This window comes from Alosa alosa, chromosome 17 (assembly GCF_017589495.1).
Source record: "Alosa alosa isolate M-15738 ecotype Scorff River chromosome 17, AALO_Geno_1.1, whole genome shotgun sequence".
NCBI classification, from domain to species: Eukaryota; Metazoa; Chordata; class Actinopteri; order Clupeiformes; family Clupeidae; genus Alosa; species Alosa alosa.
Genome location: NC_063205.1, coordinates 10,103,429 through 10,121,244, shown reverse-complemented (window position 1 = coordinate 10,121,244; position 17,816 = coordinate 10,103,429). Strand labels below are relative to the sequence as shown.

General features: G+C 41.7%; 2 protein-coding genes across 2 annotated transcripts in view; one reads left to right on the top strand and one right to left on the bottom strand.

The window, feature by feature from the left end:
* Nucleotides 1-1,690: 1,690 nt before the first annotated feature.
* Nucleotides 1,691-10,465, bottom strand: LOC125310280 (B-cell receptor-associated protein 29-like). Its single transcript, XM_048267552.1, is given in 12 exon segments — nucleotides 1,691-3,119; nucleotides 3,269-3,369; nucleotides 3,523-3,625; nucleotides 4,267-4,402; nucleotides 4,852-4,999; nucleotides 5,182-5,282; nucleotides 5,380-5,479; nucleotides 7,446-7,684; nucleotides 8,122-8,244; nucleotides 9,710-9,827; nucleotides 9,913-10,034; nucleotides 10,120-10,465. Coding segments are annotated over 12 exon segments (1,410 nt in total). The 5' UTR covers nucleotides 10,203-10,465; the 3' UTR covers nucleotides 1,691-3,083.
* A 184-nt stretch (nucleotides 10,466-10,649) lies between these two features.
* cog5 (component of oligomeric golgi complex 5) overlaps nucleotides 10,650-17,816 on the top strand; it is a 93,739-nt gene continuing 86,572 nt past the window's right edge. The window contains exons 1-5 of the mRNA XM_048267539.1: nucleotides 10,650-10,719; nucleotides 11,115-11,254; nucleotides 11,497-11,554; nucleotides 12,258-12,312; nucleotides 12,432-12,501. Of these exons, the coding sequence (XP_048123496.1) occupies nucleotides 10,674-10,719; nucleotides 11,115-11,254; nucleotides 11,497-11,554; nucleotides 12,258-12,312; nucleotides 12,432-12,501 (369 nt within the window). The 5' untranslated portion in view covers nucleotides 10,650-10,673. The remainder of the gene's footprint in view (nucleotides 10,720-11,114; nucleotides 11,255-11,496; nucleotides 11,555-12,257; nucleotides 12,313-12,431; nucleotides 12,502-17,816) is intronic.

The following is a 17,816-nucleotide window of genomic DNA, read 5'->3' as shown; positions in this document are numbered from 1 at the left end:
GGTTTGTTTGTTTTTTGGTACTAAATTTTATGAACAATATAATATATATTATATGTTTTTGTCAATGGTCAATTGTATAAACAATCTTTTTATAATATACACTAGTAAGAATTAAGGGTTTTGTCTGTATTTTTCTAGAAACCAGAACACAATATGCTGCCATTGTGAGTGAAGTTTGGCAGGGGATCATACATTACAAGACTATGAATGGAAATGGGTCAGGTGAAGTTAAGGCCTAACTATTGTGGGGATGTGTACGTTGGCCAAGACGTTCAAAAGCTGATCAACAAACAGTGCTGGGGGGTCTTGTACACAGGCATCCTCAGAATAGCCATGTTGATCTAAGATGTCGCGACCACCCTTTCATGTCTCTCAATCAGGGCCTGAATGTGAAACAATGGGTGAATGGACGCCTCCGATCAGTGCTCTCAGCGCTAGGAAAGTTTGTGTGTGTGTGTGTGTGTGTGTGTAGAACGCGCAGTCCTATCCACCCTTCACTTTGAAAACCACTCCTGGTTTCCTCCGGGCTGTGGTTCCTGCCTGGCTGCCCGTTTGTTTTCATTCCAGCAGGAGAGACATTTGTGTGAAGTAGTCAGAGTCAACAAGCAATCAGTCATTCATCTCAGCGATCAGTAGACAGAGAAAGAGAGAGCGAGCACTTTTTTCCCCAAGGCAGCCACACAGAAAGGACATTTCGCTGCAAGACTGATGGTGTCCACACGGGGGCAGTGTTGGGTCACAACATATTTCTAATGAAGCACTACATTATGATCTCAGAGCACGGACTATGCATAATAACAAATCTTAGTCAGATCATTACTTCTTATACAACTATAGTACATATATAGTTTCATCAAATGCCTAAGAAGTCGACCTCTGCACTGTGCGCTGATAACAGGTAGGCCTTGACTCTGAACAAATGTGGAGTAACAATGTTGAAGATTTCTTTGCAATCATTTGCCATTGCAGTTTTTTTAAATGTCTGTATGAAATATATTGTCTTTTAAGACTGCTGTGCTGCCATCAGAGAAGTGCTCTATTCTATGGACTTTTTTCCTTCCCTGACAATTGCAGTGAGGTATAACAGTGTGGACGTGTGCACAAAGATACTTATTTGCCTTCAAAGGTGCACAAGTGTATTATCATCTCTGGTGTTCAGTGTGTGTGTGTACTAGGATGTATGTGTTTGTATTTGTGTTTGGTCGCACATGTGCTCATGTGCCAAAAAGAAAAGAAAAATCAACAGTCTACTCTCAGGTTGGTCAATCACTTGTTCCGGAAAATTACAAATAATCATACTTTTATATATAGCTGTATAGAGATTTTTGTTTGTTTTTTTTCGATTTTTTTCATTGTTAAAAAGTTCTTTGGCATAGCAGATCTTTGGGAACTGCTGTTGATATTTTTCACCACTTGAAGTTTACCAGTATGAACCAAGGATCTTTTGAGTCTTTCTGACTTGTGGAGCAATTAAAATGAACGGCATTTATTACTTGCTTTAAAAATTAGAATGTACATAGTTTTATTTGCTCATTTATTTTTGTACAAATTGTACAATTGTGAACATCCTGTGAATGTACATGATGCACAAATAAAGCGTTTATTATATTGAGCTCTGATCTGCTCTTCTTTTTGCAGAAGGCTCTTGTTGCTTGTGTACAAATCCAAACAAAGACTAAAAACGGAGCACTTATTTTTATGTGAAATATTTTTTTAATAACAGTGGAGTTCATAAAATAGCAAATAATACAGCACAATGTGAATCCTTTACAGTTGTCATAAAGGCACTTTATCTTGGGAGGCTAGTTCCCTGTTTGCATTTCCACTGTGGTCAGCATGCTCATTACCATCAGTATGCCTACTATACCCATGAGGCTTGGAGGGTTTCAGTCCGGGTAAAGTCCATTTCACATTCTTCTAGAGGGCAAACGTCGATCACAGTTGTCATTAAATCTGAAATGTCTACAGATGAACCGCCTCTAAAACATGCCACTGGCACAACGAACAACTGCACAGCACACTCTCCTAAGCTGTGCAACAGAGAGGTGGAAACTGTGGAACAGAGAGGGGAAAAAAACAGTACTCTACTCTGACATCAGTGGCATCCACCTACCATCTACACTGCTGACACAGATGAGGTCAAACTCCATGAGCACTGATAACCACACAGTAAATGCGCTCAGTGTCTGATGAATAGCTTCTTCTTTGAGCTGCTCTAATGTGAGACTGTGTCAAATATGCAATGTGCCCACTCGTTAACAACACATGAACACAGTGACTTTTAAAATAAGGAAAATCACAAGAACGTTAACTTAATATTAAAAGAACACGTGCAATAAACAATAAACAGGGCTATAACACACAACAAACGATGCCTGGATGGAGCACTTAAGACTTAAAAAAAAAAAAAAAAACATTGGTACAATCAACCTCAAATCATTATTTTCTTTGTCACCATGACATTCTACATCATCTCTGAAAAAGGAAGGAAGTCCCTGAATATGGTCAGAGAACAGAGAACAGACAGCATAACAGCATAAGACAGCATGGTTTTTGCACCCCTAAAACACATCCCTCCCGCACCAAACAATACACAGTGGTGCTGATTGGCTTCTCGCATGTAGTGAAGCCACTGACATTAGGCTTGAGCTGACACTAGATTTGGCTTCAAATGATTTGGGTTCTTTGACCAGATTATAAACTGTACCATCACTTCAAAATACAAGTGATAAAAGGTTTTGTCAATTTGTTGTCTTGTAAATGTCTGACTACTTAAGTCATAATCAACTGCCAATGGGTAGATCAAAAAAGGAGTCCGTTGGTGTAAGCCCAGATGGTGTAAACAACATGTGCCAGTTCCTCACACATGGCATATACTAAACACATCTTGATATGTGCACTGATACCTAGTCAAACCTGGCGAAAACAACATGCATGGTTCACACTACTGCCTGCATGGTGAGGGTGTCGTCACATTTTTGGTTGCATGCAGTGCTCTGATATAGGCTAAAAGAGAAAACAGGTGCTGGTGCACAGCGAGTTCACTGGTGTTTTGGAGTAATATTATACAACATTGAAAAATCCTAGTCGTCCTTCTTATCTCCACTGGCAATTTGGTTCTGTAGAGAGGACCAAACAACAAAAAAAAGTATTACTCCTTTTAAACTCATTTTGAAAAAGTGTGAATTTTGAAATATGAACTGCTGTGTATAACAATAACTGCTGTGTATAACAATTTCTGTGCATATTTCTGTGGTTCGAGCCATACCTGCAGTTCCTGGTGATCCAATAGCAGGCGGTCGTACTCGTTGGTCAGGCCTTCACTTTGTCTCTTCATGGCCTCCACCTCAGACTGAGACTTCTTTAGATCTGTGGACAGAGGGACAAGTGCTTGTGTCTGATCATCACTTTCATCCTGTCCTACGCAGTGATGATGGTGGTCAGTGGTCATGGCTCATACACAAACGTATCATGACCATACATGAACAATAGGTTTAATGTGGAAGGCTGGCATTGACTCACCATCCTCTGAGGTCGCCAGTTCCTCCTTCAGTTTCTTCAGCTCTTTTCTCAACAGCTCATTTCCCTCAGCAGTTGCCTGGTCTCCCTTTCCCTCCTCCAGAGCCTGGAGATCAAACAACTTTCTTTAAGCAAACTTCCTGGCGTCATTAGCTTGGTTTCCATCGAACGTTTTGATGCACATTTTTACCATTAGAATAGGGAATTTGGAAATGCTTGAAATTTCCATTAAATCTTTCCAGTCGAATAAGAATTTCATTTGCTTGGGGGTGAATTAACTCCCGCTTTGCCTGGTTAATTAGCATCAAATCTTTAGTGCTCACACTTTCGTGTTTTTGAACTCAAGCTCTATTCAACTCCTCCCTTATTTAGAATTTGCATAGAAATGTGCACAGACTCACATTTCCTGTTGAGCAGAATTTCCATACATCTGCTTGAAATATGTGAATGAGTTGGATGGAAACCTAGCTATTCTTAGTTGGTCTAATTTCACTTTTAGTCTTTTTACAAAGTATATAAAATGTGTTAACCATTCTTCCTTGACATCATTATCCCATTGGTATGCTAGACGGTCTTATTGATATTTGAAAATAAATACTATTATTTTTCAGTATTTCAACAGATAAACAGCTTATTATATTCAACAACCCCGTTCAGCTTATCTGGGTGGGTGCTGTACCAAATGGAAACCTGTGGCTACAGCTTTCACATCTGGTTCCTTCCACCGCATCCTCCTGGACCACTGACCTGCTTCAGGAGCTCGTTATCCTCCATGTATTTCTTCGCGGCCTGGTTGGCACTCTCCGCCTGGGTCTGCAGTGCTCCGGTGGTGTTCTTGGCTGTGGCCAGCTGGTTGATCAGGGTGATGACACGCCTCATGACTCTGCGTTGGTAGAAGACACAGGTCAAATGAAACCCAGCCATTCCATTAAAGGTAGAATCCAAGATTCTGGCAAAAGGTTGTTCGTGTGAGCTCAAGAGTCGATCAATTTACCGATCTCTTCAGTGCTCCTGGAGCAACATGTTCATTGGCAGAAATTAGACTAGACTGGATAACAACTTCTCAGGACAGCATCTAATTAAACAAACGTAAGCGCTACAGAGATCCAGTTAGTGCACTTGACTCAGGTGGTGCTTTTAAACAGGATCTTCTCATCATGTAACAGTTTGTGTCTCACACATCTTAACCCATGGCATATAAATATCCTATGTGTATATTTGTTTGAGAAGTCTCTAAGTGTACGTACTGTATGTCAGAAGAGCCAAAGATGACTTTCTGCATGAGTGGACAAACAAAGCATTGGTTTGTGGTCATGCACATGGAAAACTTACAGCCAGAGGAAGAGTGAGAAGCCAGAGATGTAGAGGTTCCTCTGGGCTCTGAACAGCTTCATGTGCATGTGGTCGTACATGTTGGGGTTCAGTTTGGCATCTTTACCGGGCTCTGTGCCAGAGTACTTCTTTACCTCTCTCACAGCATCTGTGCATAACGATGAGATTGCAAACACATCATCGTACATCAACATTTTCATGTTCATATTCATAATCCTAAACAGCAAAGCAACACTGCTCATTTCACGCAGGTTATCTGTTTATGACTTTGTACGTAATCCCATTTTCAAAATGAATCAACAACTACCATTTCACTTTCAGAATACAGACCTAGAAAGAGTACGATGAGGACTATGATCATGGTGAGGAAGCCTTTGTTCCAGAAAGGTGAGAGTTTGTTCCATATGTTTAGCTTGAAAATGCTTTGCCATCTGCAGGAGAAAAGACATTGAGTATTTCTTAAATATGTATTTGTTATAATATGCCAGTAGATAAATTGTGTGTAGATCTAAAATGTCCCCTTCATACCTTGTAGCAGAGATGAAAGGAATGCAGAGGAGAAGAAGGATCCCAATCTCCACATATAGGAAGGTGGCAACTGCAGTCCACTGCAGAGTCATTTGTTAGTCTGTACAAAGCAAGAACACCACAATATAGACGTTATACTTCTACTAATACTATCTACGAAAGAAGAAAAAGACCACCACCCAATAACGTAGTGACGTATTTTTGGTTACAGAGGTGGATTTCATGTCGGGTACTTTTTGTAGGCTACTTTAAGAACACATGCTAAAATGAGCAGAGGTAACCTAAACCTCTTTCTTGAAGCAATGAATGGCTTGTTGTAACAGAGATAATCTTCTTACCACACACTTTTCCCAAACAAAGATCAAGGCAAATTAAAAAATATCAATGTCATAACGTAAAATGACATTCCCGCTTCAAAGAATGAGGCATAGACTGTGATCTCTAATCTCTAATCAAATTTAATCTAAGAATGAGAAACAAGCAAGGCATCAGGGTCAACCTCTCAACACTGTTGACATGCGTTACGCTAGCTAATGTTACTCTGCGAATCCAAGTCATCCTTGCACATGAACTTAGTAGGTCGGACAGTACATAACGAAACAGTTCACGATTAGGCTAACGAAATTATTTCTACAGACAATGACTACAACGTCTTTATTCTAATACTAAAATGCTGTAATCTAAACGTTGAACATTTTACGTTACGTTCCTTCCTGGTAAATTAGCCAGCTAACGTGTTAACTTAGCAAGCAGTCGATGCTGCGAAAATGTCGTTATCACCCCCCAACTAATTTGCTTGTATATTAACAATATTTTAGATAGACTTCTATACTTACTTAAGTGGCTAATAGTGGCTGGATAAAGACGTGACTGTTTGCTACTCTGATGGATAGGCTCTGATGAGAACTGTATGAAAGTTGAGTCAGAGGTTTGCATTCCGTTTTTCACCACTTCCTGTTTCACTATTCCATAAAACGTCACTTTGTATACGTTGCCAAGTGGTCAAATTTGTGTCACTTTAGACTGGATGATGAAACGATTTGCAAGATCTTACCCACAGGTGTGTGTGTGTGATATATATATATATATATAGTCTCAGACTGTTTTGTCTCAGTCAACTGACACATTTCTCTTTTATGTTGTTTATATTTGAACTTGTTGCATCCATTTGTTCTGTCCAAGTACAGGACACACAACCCATTCATGTTAAAGCTATGGACTGTATAAAACCCACCAAACCACATATCACCTTAAGTTACATGGGTTGAAGATAAAGTGAACTCTTACAAGGCACACAGGCAGAATTTTGCAAAAATACACTGCACTACACATTTGTACATGTAACATTTAATAAAATTATTAATTTTAAAACAGTTCAGGATGAAAAAATAAAGCAAAGTGAAAATAAAGCCTCTTAAGTCATTTTCTCCTAGTTTATGATGAGCCATAAGTATTGTTCAGGTAGTCAATAACTGCTGAGGTACTCGAGAGGGTGTTGAACACTTTCCTCTCAGGCTGGGAGGTAATCCGCTCCAGCATGTAGATGAGGTGATGGTGGAAGCAGGTAAATGGAGTCCCATGCTCAAGAGCAATGTCCACCCAGTCCCAGATGCACTCCAGTGGCGTTTCCTCATACCCTGCAAACATAGCCGGATTGGCCAGCAACCCCCGGGCAGCCATCACTCCTAAAAATATAAATACAAAAAGTAATATATATACAGTACAAACAATTCACAACACAGAAAACATGCACATTTGTCTAGCATCAACTGGACTAACTGACACATCAGTACCAGAGAGGGTTAAAGCGAGTCCTAAAAATATAAATACAAAAAGTATATATATATATATATATATATATATATATATACAGTACAAACAATTCACAACACAGAAAACATGCACATTTGTCTAGCATCAACTGGACTAACTGACACATCAGTACCAGAGAGGGTTAAAGCGAGTAGTGATCAAGGATCTTTGTCAGTACCCTCTATTCCACAGTTTTCTGGTATCAGAACAAGGTGAATGGCCCTGTGAACTATAAATAAAAAAATTAAAAAAACGTATGTGTTCACCATCAACTCCAGTTAGCTGATGAATCGACTCCACATCCCGTGGACTCTTGATGTCTCCATTGGCAATGACTGGGATGGACAGGCTGTCCTTAATAGTCTTTATGGCATCATAGTGGACAGGCTGGTGGCGCTCATCAGATGTCCGTCCGTGCACGGTGATCCACGAGACCCCTGCCGACTCTGCTTTCTGACACAGGTCTACGGTCTTCCTTATGTCTTTGTGGATCCTAGACAGATAAAGAAAAATAATCCCTGTAACCCAACTGGTAGAACGAGATGCCAAGCACACCAGGGTCATTGGTTTGATACCCAGAACACACTTAGGAGATGGAAACTGTGCATACTATATTGTACTATTGGATAAAATCATCTGCTGAACGAATAAATGTACACATGCATGACAATAGATTAATAGAAAATAGAATGGCTGCATTTTCTGATAATCTGAAGGATGTACTCTTTTACTTTTCAGGTTTATTTCAGTAAGCTTCCAGTAAGACCTGGAAGATGGAGGACATAGTTATAGTTATAGTGTTTTGCGGACGCTTTTGTCCAAAGCGACTTACAGAATATAAACATTACAACAGTTAAAATTAACAGCTTAAAAGGATGAATATAATTTACTGTAAATGACATCTGAACAGCTAGGATGGCAAAGTCTCACCTGATTTTAATGGACACCGCATAGTTGGGGTTTTCGATTTGGTTTCGGACTTTTCGCACCATATCTTTCACAATGTCTGGTTTGTTGATCAGGCAGGCTCCATAACCCTCTGACATTGCCCATCTGCAAAACCATAAGTATAAGTATATATACTTTTTTGATCCCGTGAGGGAAATTTGGTCTCTGCATTTAACCCAATCGGTGAATTAGTGAAACACAAACAGCACACAGTGAACACACTGTGAGGTGAAGCACACACTAATCCCGGCGCAGTGAGCGGAGGGGTTAGGTGCCTTACTCAAGGGCACTTCAGCCACGGCCCACTGGTCGGGGCTCGAACCGGCAACCCTCTGCTTACAAGTCCAGAGTGCTAACCAGTGGGCCACGGCTGCCCCATATTAGAACAGATGCAAGACACATACAAGACCCGCCTGTAAAAGTAGCCACACTTATAGGGGCGGACTGGCAATCTGGAACATTCTGGAAAAGTCCAGAATGGCCATCCTTCCAATGGCCGTACTCAATGCTCTGGTTCGAGTAGCCTAGTCAGTGTCCAGCTTTGTCCATATTTCACTACCTCATGCCTTTTTTCACACTAATCTTTCATCTTTGCTTTCTTCAATGTAGCCTATTTTTGAACGAGACCCGTGCATTAACGCAAGTAAGCATATGCTATACAGATCATTGTCAGATACAATTTGCATTTTCTTCTGCCCATGTATATTCATTTGGGCTACCGATGTGAAACACATGCAGTACCTTTGTTTTGGTAAGCCCATATCTGGCCCATGAATATTCTTTTGCGTTACCCATGTGGGTCCCAGCATCAACCCACTGAAAAACCCACTCTGAGCCCATGCCCAGTTGAAGCCCATCTAACCCAAGTAAAGCCAATGAGGGCCCCACCTCGTCATGTTAGCTGGGATGTTTCCATTTAGTCAAGCAGTGAAATGTGGTAGGTCTATAATGCATTTGATAATGTTGACGTGAATCAGACAGAAGAGGGACAAGTCTTTAGTGTTATTGTCCGTATCAAAATATGTTAAAATCTCATTCCTCAAATCTCAGTTATCAAATCTCACTCCAGGCTGATTTCAAAAGTTGGCAAACCTGAGGTCCATACACATCTTAATGAGATGTACTAACCTGACCAAGTTGTAGGCTTTGTATGCATGTGCAATGTCTGTTGGTCCTAAAAAGATGAACAGACGCTCAAAGTCATTTATTCATAGACCCCATTTACCATAATAGTATTGACGTACCTGTTGGTTTAAGCTACTAATATGAATGAAGGCATGAGGCAAAATAATAATCATTTTTGTAAAATCTGAATGACTTTTTTTAATGTGATACTTTTACTGGCATAGTATTGTGAGACTGTATCATGATATATGGCTAATGTGTGTGTGCACGTGAATGGTAGCGGGCCTAATAGGAAGAAAGTCAAGGGCCTTTGTTTTAGTCCCTGTCCATCCCTGAACACTTACAAGCACATCTGCTGGCTCTGCCCATCAGCATTAAGGCTATTTTATATCAATATTTTCTGTCCAGTTTCATAATGAATCCTGGAAATAAAGTTATATATTACCTCTGAGGACAACCACAATTCAAGTCCACTCCATCAGAGAAAGGCGCAACAACACAGGCAGCATCTGCCAGCGTCTGGGCGTCTTTGGCGGCGAACTGCACAATTAGGGGCCGATCAGCTGCAGAACCGAAAGAAAAAACACTTACTACCTGCGGTATTGTAACTTATGCAATGACATCAGCGACAAAGCATAACAGCCTTACCCCTATTTGTGGTGAATTCACTGTCCCTGGCTTTCACAGAGCGCATGAAATCTGCTGCCACAATCATCGGAGTGAAACATACATCACAGTCATACTTCCTCACCAGGCATCTGAAAGCTAACCTGTAATATAAATAAATGATGGTACTGTCGGTATCGTGATAAGACACTCCAGAATAAAAGCATCGATGCTATTTGCTTAACTTACTTTGAATAACGAACCATAGGCGCACAGACTTTCAAGACTTTTCCAGTCTCAAACATGTCCATGATGTTGGTGGGTCTATCCATTTTGCCACAGCGTCACCAGGTTACAGACGATTGCTTATACTTAATAAGTCATGCCGAGATCCATTTAGCATATTCGATGAGCACTCTCATCCACTAGCATATAGTTGGCTAGTGAGTCAGTTGCACGGATATCTTATAGAGTGAAGACAACATCAATTCAAGCAGAAGGAACATGAAAGACCAACTTAACGTTAAAACATTGTTTTAACTACGACTAGTTAAAAACTCACTCCATACTGAAGCATGCTTTGCTTTAGTGGGCGTGTCTTAACCTTTGACCTTTAGTCTTTTGAAAAAGTACTAAATCTTATAAAGTTGTTTTGAATTCACATATTACATCATTTGAGACGTTTACTCTCGCATTAGATTCTATTAAAATTGGAAAACAAGAAAAAAGTCTCAAGGGAAGGAAAAAAACATTACCGACGTCTTGTCGCGACAATTTGACGTCATTCTGACGACGTGGAAAACATGGAAGCTAGTGGGGAGTCTGCTGTGAAATCACTTTTAAGTGATGGTATTTTGATTATTTGGATTTATTGTGTCGTTGGATTACATGCCTCTCACTATTGAATTGAACATATGCGTGTGCATGTTGTATCTGACGAACATGTAGCCATTATCTTCTTAATTATTCATGGTGTTAGGATGTTACAGTCTGTCACAGTGAGCTGGCTAGCAAGCTTGGTAAAAGATAGTGATGCTGTTCAATTTGTACCCTGCCTGATTCCAAACTTTAGTAAACTAGATCCTAAATAAGTTTAGTAAACTAACCTAACGCTCTCCAAATATAAAATTAAGTGTTGTGCAATCAGTATTTTGTCTTTGTGACGATCTTACCGTATCTTTAGTTGTCAAAGCTGCTTATTTCCTGTGTCTGAGGCAAAAGGTAACAATGTTATCGTTTTATAGAATGCTACGCGGATTTCTTGAAGGAGGATTTTGATGTGAAGACGTATACAGCTCAAGCTATTCACCATGCTGTCATTGCCGAACAACTGGCTAAACTGGCCGAGGGAATCAGTCAGCTGGACAAGGAGTTGCACTGTCAGGTAATATGCTACCTGCGCTGTTCATTCGACCTGTTACCGCCTGATATCACTGGCGTTGAGATCTGCCCCCCCACCCCCCAATATGTACATTATTATTGTAAAAGGATGACTCCACAAAACTCATGTTTCCATGCATCTTGATTGTGTCACACTCATGGAAGAAAGAAGCCATAATGTTTGGTAGTATGTCATTTTGCCTTGCTAATGCTTAGGATATGTGAATTCCTTCTTCTGTTTGGTAGGTGGTTGCTAGACATGAGGACCTTTTGGCTCAGGCAACAGGCATTGAATCACTGGAAGGTAATAGGCGAATAGCTTCATTATAATTTAAGAGTGTACCATCTCACAGACCTGATTCTAGGTGAATTAATTGGCAAGTCATTTTAGATTAAATTTCCCATGTAGTATCACTCTTTCATGGATTCATTTACACACTTGTTGTAATACTGTGACCAGTTTATGTCTGTTTAGAATAAAGGCAAATGTTTTTTCTTACAGTAAAGGTCATAGAAATTCAGCTTTTTAGTCTTTGAAAGTCAGGGAAATGTCTGCTCATTTTCCATTAGAGTTGGCACCCTGAAAAAAACAGTTTCACATAGGAGCCAGAAGGAGGCACTGTAGTCACAGTAATAGTAGAGCCGTATGTACAGCTCTGAGTAAGAGTAAAGCCTATCTACACCACTGAGTAACAGATCACAGTGACATTGAGCTGTCAGTGGAGAGGCCTCTTGTATGTCCCACACCAAGTCAATGAACACATTCATGTGGACTTTTGCATGTATGAATATTTGTAGGGAATTTCATATTTACATCTTAGAAATATCCTTGCAGTTGACTGCACACTATATACTGAGTGTCGGAAATATCTCCAGTTATTACCATGGAGAATATAGCTGTACCATAGGTCTCAATGGTACAATCAAAAAAGAATGATCCTTTTGCTTTCCACCTTTTCTACCAAAATGATATGACTAGCCTCATTATTTGTTGTTGCCTCTCACAGGTGTCCTGCAAATGATGCAGACGAGGATTGCTGCACTACAGAGCGCGGTGGATCGGTAGGTGGCAATTCGGCACAACAAATGACTGAGAAACTCAAGAGTCCAGACTTTTGAATTCCTGTCTGTGACATGTTTCCTAAAGCACTCCCATCTCTACTGCCTATTTCCTTCTGTAGGATAAGGACCAAAATCGTTGACCCCTATAATAAGATAGTGGCCCGCACAGCACAGCTGGCAAGATTACAGGTATGTTTTTGTCACACACACACACACACACACACACACACACACACACACACACACACACACACACCACCACCCTGAAGTCTCATCATATCATTGTATGTGTTTGTTCAGTATCACTGTGTATGAGTGTGGTGAGTAGTGTGTGTGTGTGTGTGGGGGGAGTGATTGCCACTCCACTGCCTCATTACATGTCCATCTCACCTCATTCCATCCGTATGACAGCATCAGTGCTCCAGCGCATGGAGTGGATTTCTATCTTTATTGGATAGAAATCTAAAGGAAGATGTACTGCTTACTTGTTTGTGGATGGAATCTATCTGTTCTTTGCTGTTGCTATAATAGTCTTTAGAAGTTGAAGTGTGTGTAAGACCTCAAAAGCAATGACCTAGCTATACCTTCAACAATTGTGGCAACACAAATATCAAGATTATCGTTCCTGCAGCAAATGTTATGTACAAGGTGTGGAAAGAAGGTGCCATGGGCTGTATATATGCTCCAATTCTCTTTTATGTCTGTGTCTCAGTTGTCACTTTCTTGTGCAGGAATTTCTATGATTTTTGACATGAGGATAATACTTTATTCGATTCATCATACGCTCAACGTAACCGTGTAGTAAACATGTTGAGATGGATGCCATATCCTGTCATTAATAATCATGACAGTTATTATCCCAGGAAATCACAGTGTCATGTTAACCTCATCAGCAGCCATCATCACCGGTTTCATGATGTTACATGGTGTGACAGCCTATCTCACATGCTAATTAGCCGCCATAGCATCACAGATTATGACAGCTGTCATTATAATGAACAATAATAGTAACATGACACCGTTACATAATCAGTGTTATGACCGTTTAGTTCTTCTGTGACAAGCTGATAAGGGTCAAATCTGTGAACAGCTTGTGTGTGTGTTCTACAAGTAGAAGTTCTACTTGCCTACATGATATGTTAGATGATATGTAATGACGGGATCTTTTGCGTTTTAAATGTCTTTAAGGTTTTAAGTTTGGTGCTTTCTTCACCCCTGTGTCGTATATGCTGAGCACTCATGATGGGAAGGCATTGCTCTGTCTCTCTAGTTAGTCTAGTACCTGCTCAAAGTCCGTGTTAAGGGGATTTGAACCATCTGTTCTCCTATCCTAACAAAAAACAACTATTTTGTTTCTCCAATAATCATTACACAAGCGTCATATCAAAGCGTTCTGGTGCATTCTGCAGCCAATCCCGCCGAGGGCTTTGATCACCTGTCCAGGCAGCCGCTTACACTGCCCACCCCGCCAACCCTTCCATCGCTCCACCAACGAATGACATCACTGCTGGAGCGTACTGCACACACATGCCAGCGCTATGCCACCAGTCGCACCCACTTAGAGTTTCCGATCAATAAAAGCAATCGGCTCCATGGAGGTTTGACTTTTCTGCGGCTAGTCAGATGGGCCCCCCGTGTCGGCCATCTGACCTGAAGCACTCAGGCGCTGCTGGGCCCCGGAGACTATGCCTGTGGATTTACAGGCCTTTGCAGTGTTTCCCAGACTCTAGGGAGGGGGGAGATCATTATTAAATATTGATGAGTTATGGCAATAGAAAGGTCACTGACTGCAGTACATAAACCCAGTGTTTATGCCCCATCTACCTTCATATCTTTCCACTAGGCCGGTCTCGTCTCACACAGGTGTGCTATATTACTCCCAACACACACACACACACACACGCACACACACACACGCACACACGACATCGGTGCAGCACAGAGCTTGGTGAGTGACCGCTCTCCCCACCTAGCCCTGCTGGTTCTCTCACTCACTTACTCACTCACTCACACACACACACACACACACACACACACCATACTTAGTGCAGTCGGTGATTCTGAGATAAGCTGTTGTCAACGTCTATCATTAACCCCTTTGAGCTGATTTGACTCGCTGCTGGAGTGGGCACAGCTGAATTGTGTTTTGGTTCCCTGTCTCGTGGGGATGGCACACACATGTCCTTGCCTCCAGCAGCCCTTTGGCCATTTCTTCCCTGCTCTGACTGAGGGAATATGCCCAACATGTGAGCTGAACTTACGCTCACCTGGTGTTGTGCTGGAAGTGTGTGTGTGTGTGTGTGTGTGCACATTCTCCCCCCGCTATTCTACCTTTTTGTGTGTTTTTTTTTCTTCTTCTTGTTGTTTTGTTATTTTTTCCTTTTTTATCCTCCCCTCCCCTCTCTCTCTCTGAATCCCCCATTCCTACAAAAAGGCAGACGCTCTGTCACCCCCTGATAAAGCAATCAGTCTTGACACACGTGCGAGCTCAGGGGACAGACCCCCGGCTCTCAGCTGCATCTCCGCCGCTCCGTTCCCCAAATAACGCTGACCCTCCCTGCCTCCTTCAGCCACCACTGCGCTCCACCGCTGCCTTCATCGGGACCACTAACCAAATACATTCCCCTGCCTCAACACAAACCTGCAGGGTCTTAAGCCCTGAGTGCTTTTCATAGCTCCTGGAAAGTCATTTACCTGAGCAGTGGCGAGTCCTCTTTTCGGGTTTGGCTCAGGAAAACTATCTAGTTAAATTCAAGTTTTACACTCCTTTAAAAGAAACGTTTTGAGGTTATGTCATTGCTCGTTGGACTGATAGCACGGCGTGGCATGTCTGTGTACTCTTGCGCACAGTCGCCCATTCGTCTTCATGATTTGCATAAGCTGTCTGAAGCGGTTTTTATTTTTGGAATGTGTTCAGGAGGCTGAACCTCCAGCACTCTGCTATCCTGTTCTCACTCTCTCCCTCGCTCTTCGCCATCCTTCTCTCTCTCTCTCTCTCTCTCTCTCTCTCTCTTTCTTTTTTTATCCACCTCTCTCTCAAAACAGATTGAAGCTCACATGCTTCACACATCCTTTTAGCTAAATGGTGCCAAGCAGTGAAGGTTGTCAATAATAATTAGAAAACGCAATTCCAGGGAATTACCAGTGCATGAAAATGCAAAACATATGGTGTGAAATATATTGTTAAAACAGACTGAACTAGGTAGATGAGGTTTAATATAGTTGGAATGACTGAACAGATAGGTGGATAGTTTAAAAGGTTAAATTATTTGCTAGGTAGACGAGGTTTAATATAGTTGGAATGACTGGACAGCTAAATAGGTGGATAGTTTAAATGGTTAAATTATTTGCTAGGTAGATGAGATTTAATATAGTTGGAATGACTGAACTAGGTAGATAAGGTTTAATATAGTTGGAATGACTGAACAGTTAAATAGGTGGATAGTTTAAAAGGTTAAATTATTTGCTAGGTAGATGAGGTTTAATAGTTGGAATGACTGAACTAGGTAGATGAGGTTTAATATAGCCTGGCGACCTGGCCTAGGATTCTAATTGCTTAACGGCAGTCTTAATAGAGCCATATTGTATGCTTAAAGCCTGAGACAGAGTATATAGTTTAAAAAATGTAGATAGTGTAATGGATGTTGATAGACAGAAAGTTGAATGGATGTTGATAGGCAGATTGTTTAATGGATGTTGATGGATAGTTTAATGGGTGGATGAGTGAATGGTTTGAAGAGGATGAATGGATAGAAAGTTGGATGGAATGTGCCTTATATCCTTGTAGAATGGAGAGACACAGAGAGAGTTGGCCTAGTTCAACAGAAAGCAGTTCATACAGGTGCAATCAGTTTAACTGGCTTTTTGATGGGGCCTAGTTGAGCAGCTGGATGTTGATACAAGGATACAATATAAGTTTATTGTCACATGCATATAGTTACTGGAAGTAAGAAATGCAGTGAAATTATGTCTGGTGTCAGCCTATTTGTGCATTAATGGGGGGGTAAAAAGTGCAGTAGAAGAGGGGTTTAGTAGATTAAGTGGCAAGGGCTGCATAAAAAAGGTGGGGAGGAATTGGGATTGGGTGGGGGGCACCAACAAGGAGCACCCAAGAGCAACAGGGGCAAGGAAAAACTCCCTTACCAAGGAAGAAACCTTGGGCAGATCCACGGCTCAAGGGGCTAACCCAACTGCCAGGGTCTTGGTGTGTGTGTTGGGGGATGACAGGGGAGATGGGATAGTGTGCTGTGTATGTGGGGAGAGGGCAGTGTGCAATATGTGTGTTGGAGAAGCTTCCCTCATGAGACAATGTGCTGTGTATTGGGGGCAGTGTGCTGTAAGTATGTTGGGGATGTGTGTTGGAGAAGCTTCCTGATGAAATAATGTGCTGTGTATGTAGGGGCAGGGACTTACTATTGCAAGCAGAGTACTGTATGTAATGTATGTGAGTGATGACAGTGAAGATGTGTGTGTGTGGGCGGGAGGGGAGTGGAGCAGTGACTGTGTGTGTGTAGTGTGAAGGTGGGTAGGTGGGGGCAGTGTGCTGTAAGTATGTAGAGGATGTGTGTTGGAGAAGATCCTGAAGACAATGTGCTGTGTATGTGGGGGGGGGGCAGTGTGCAGCAAGTATGTAGAGGAGGCTTACTGTAGCAAGCAGTGTGCTGTATGTATGTGAAGTGATGATGTAAGTGTGTGTGTTGGGGGGGGGGGGGTCAGGGACTTACTATTGCAAGCAGAGTACTGTATGTAATGTATGTGAGTGATGACAGTGAAGATGTGTGTGTGGGCGGGAGTGGAGCAGTGACTGTGTGTTTGTGTGTGTGTAGTGTGTGTGTGTAGGTAGGTGGGGGCAGTGTGTAAGTATGTAGAGGATGTGTGTTGGAGAAGATCCTGAAGACAATGTGCTGTGTATGTGGGGGGGGGGGGGGCAGTGTGCAGCAAGTATGTAGAGGAGTGCTGTATGTATGTGAAGTGATGACAGTGATGATGTAAGTGTGTGTGTTGGGGATGGGGGGGGGGGGGGCAGAAAGGCTAGGCAATCAAGGACATGGGTAGATGGAGGAGAAATCAAAAATAAGAAATAAAAAGTGTGCAAAAGTTGGAGAAAGTCAGATATGTGTGTGTGTGTGTGTGTGTGTGTGTGTGTTTGACGCGGTGATGAAATAAGAAAATAAATAAAAGGTCTGTAGCATAGGGAGAGGGATGTAAAAGTGCTAAAAGTCTTGTAGGTGTGTGTGTGTGTGTGTGGGGGTTGTCATGAGTGCTGAGGAGTGAATGAGTGCAAAGTCAGTATAGTGTGAGTTCAGAGTTGGGAAATGTTTGAGAGTGCTGAGGAGGAATGTGTGCAAAGTCAGTATAGTGTGAGTTCAGAGTTCGGATGGCCTGGGATAAAACTTCTCCTGAGTCTCTCAGTTCTGGCTTTGTGTCTACATAAGTCTTCTTGATTTCAGCGGTAGGAATAATCCATTGTTAGGATGAGAAGAGTCCTTCAGAATCTTTTGGGC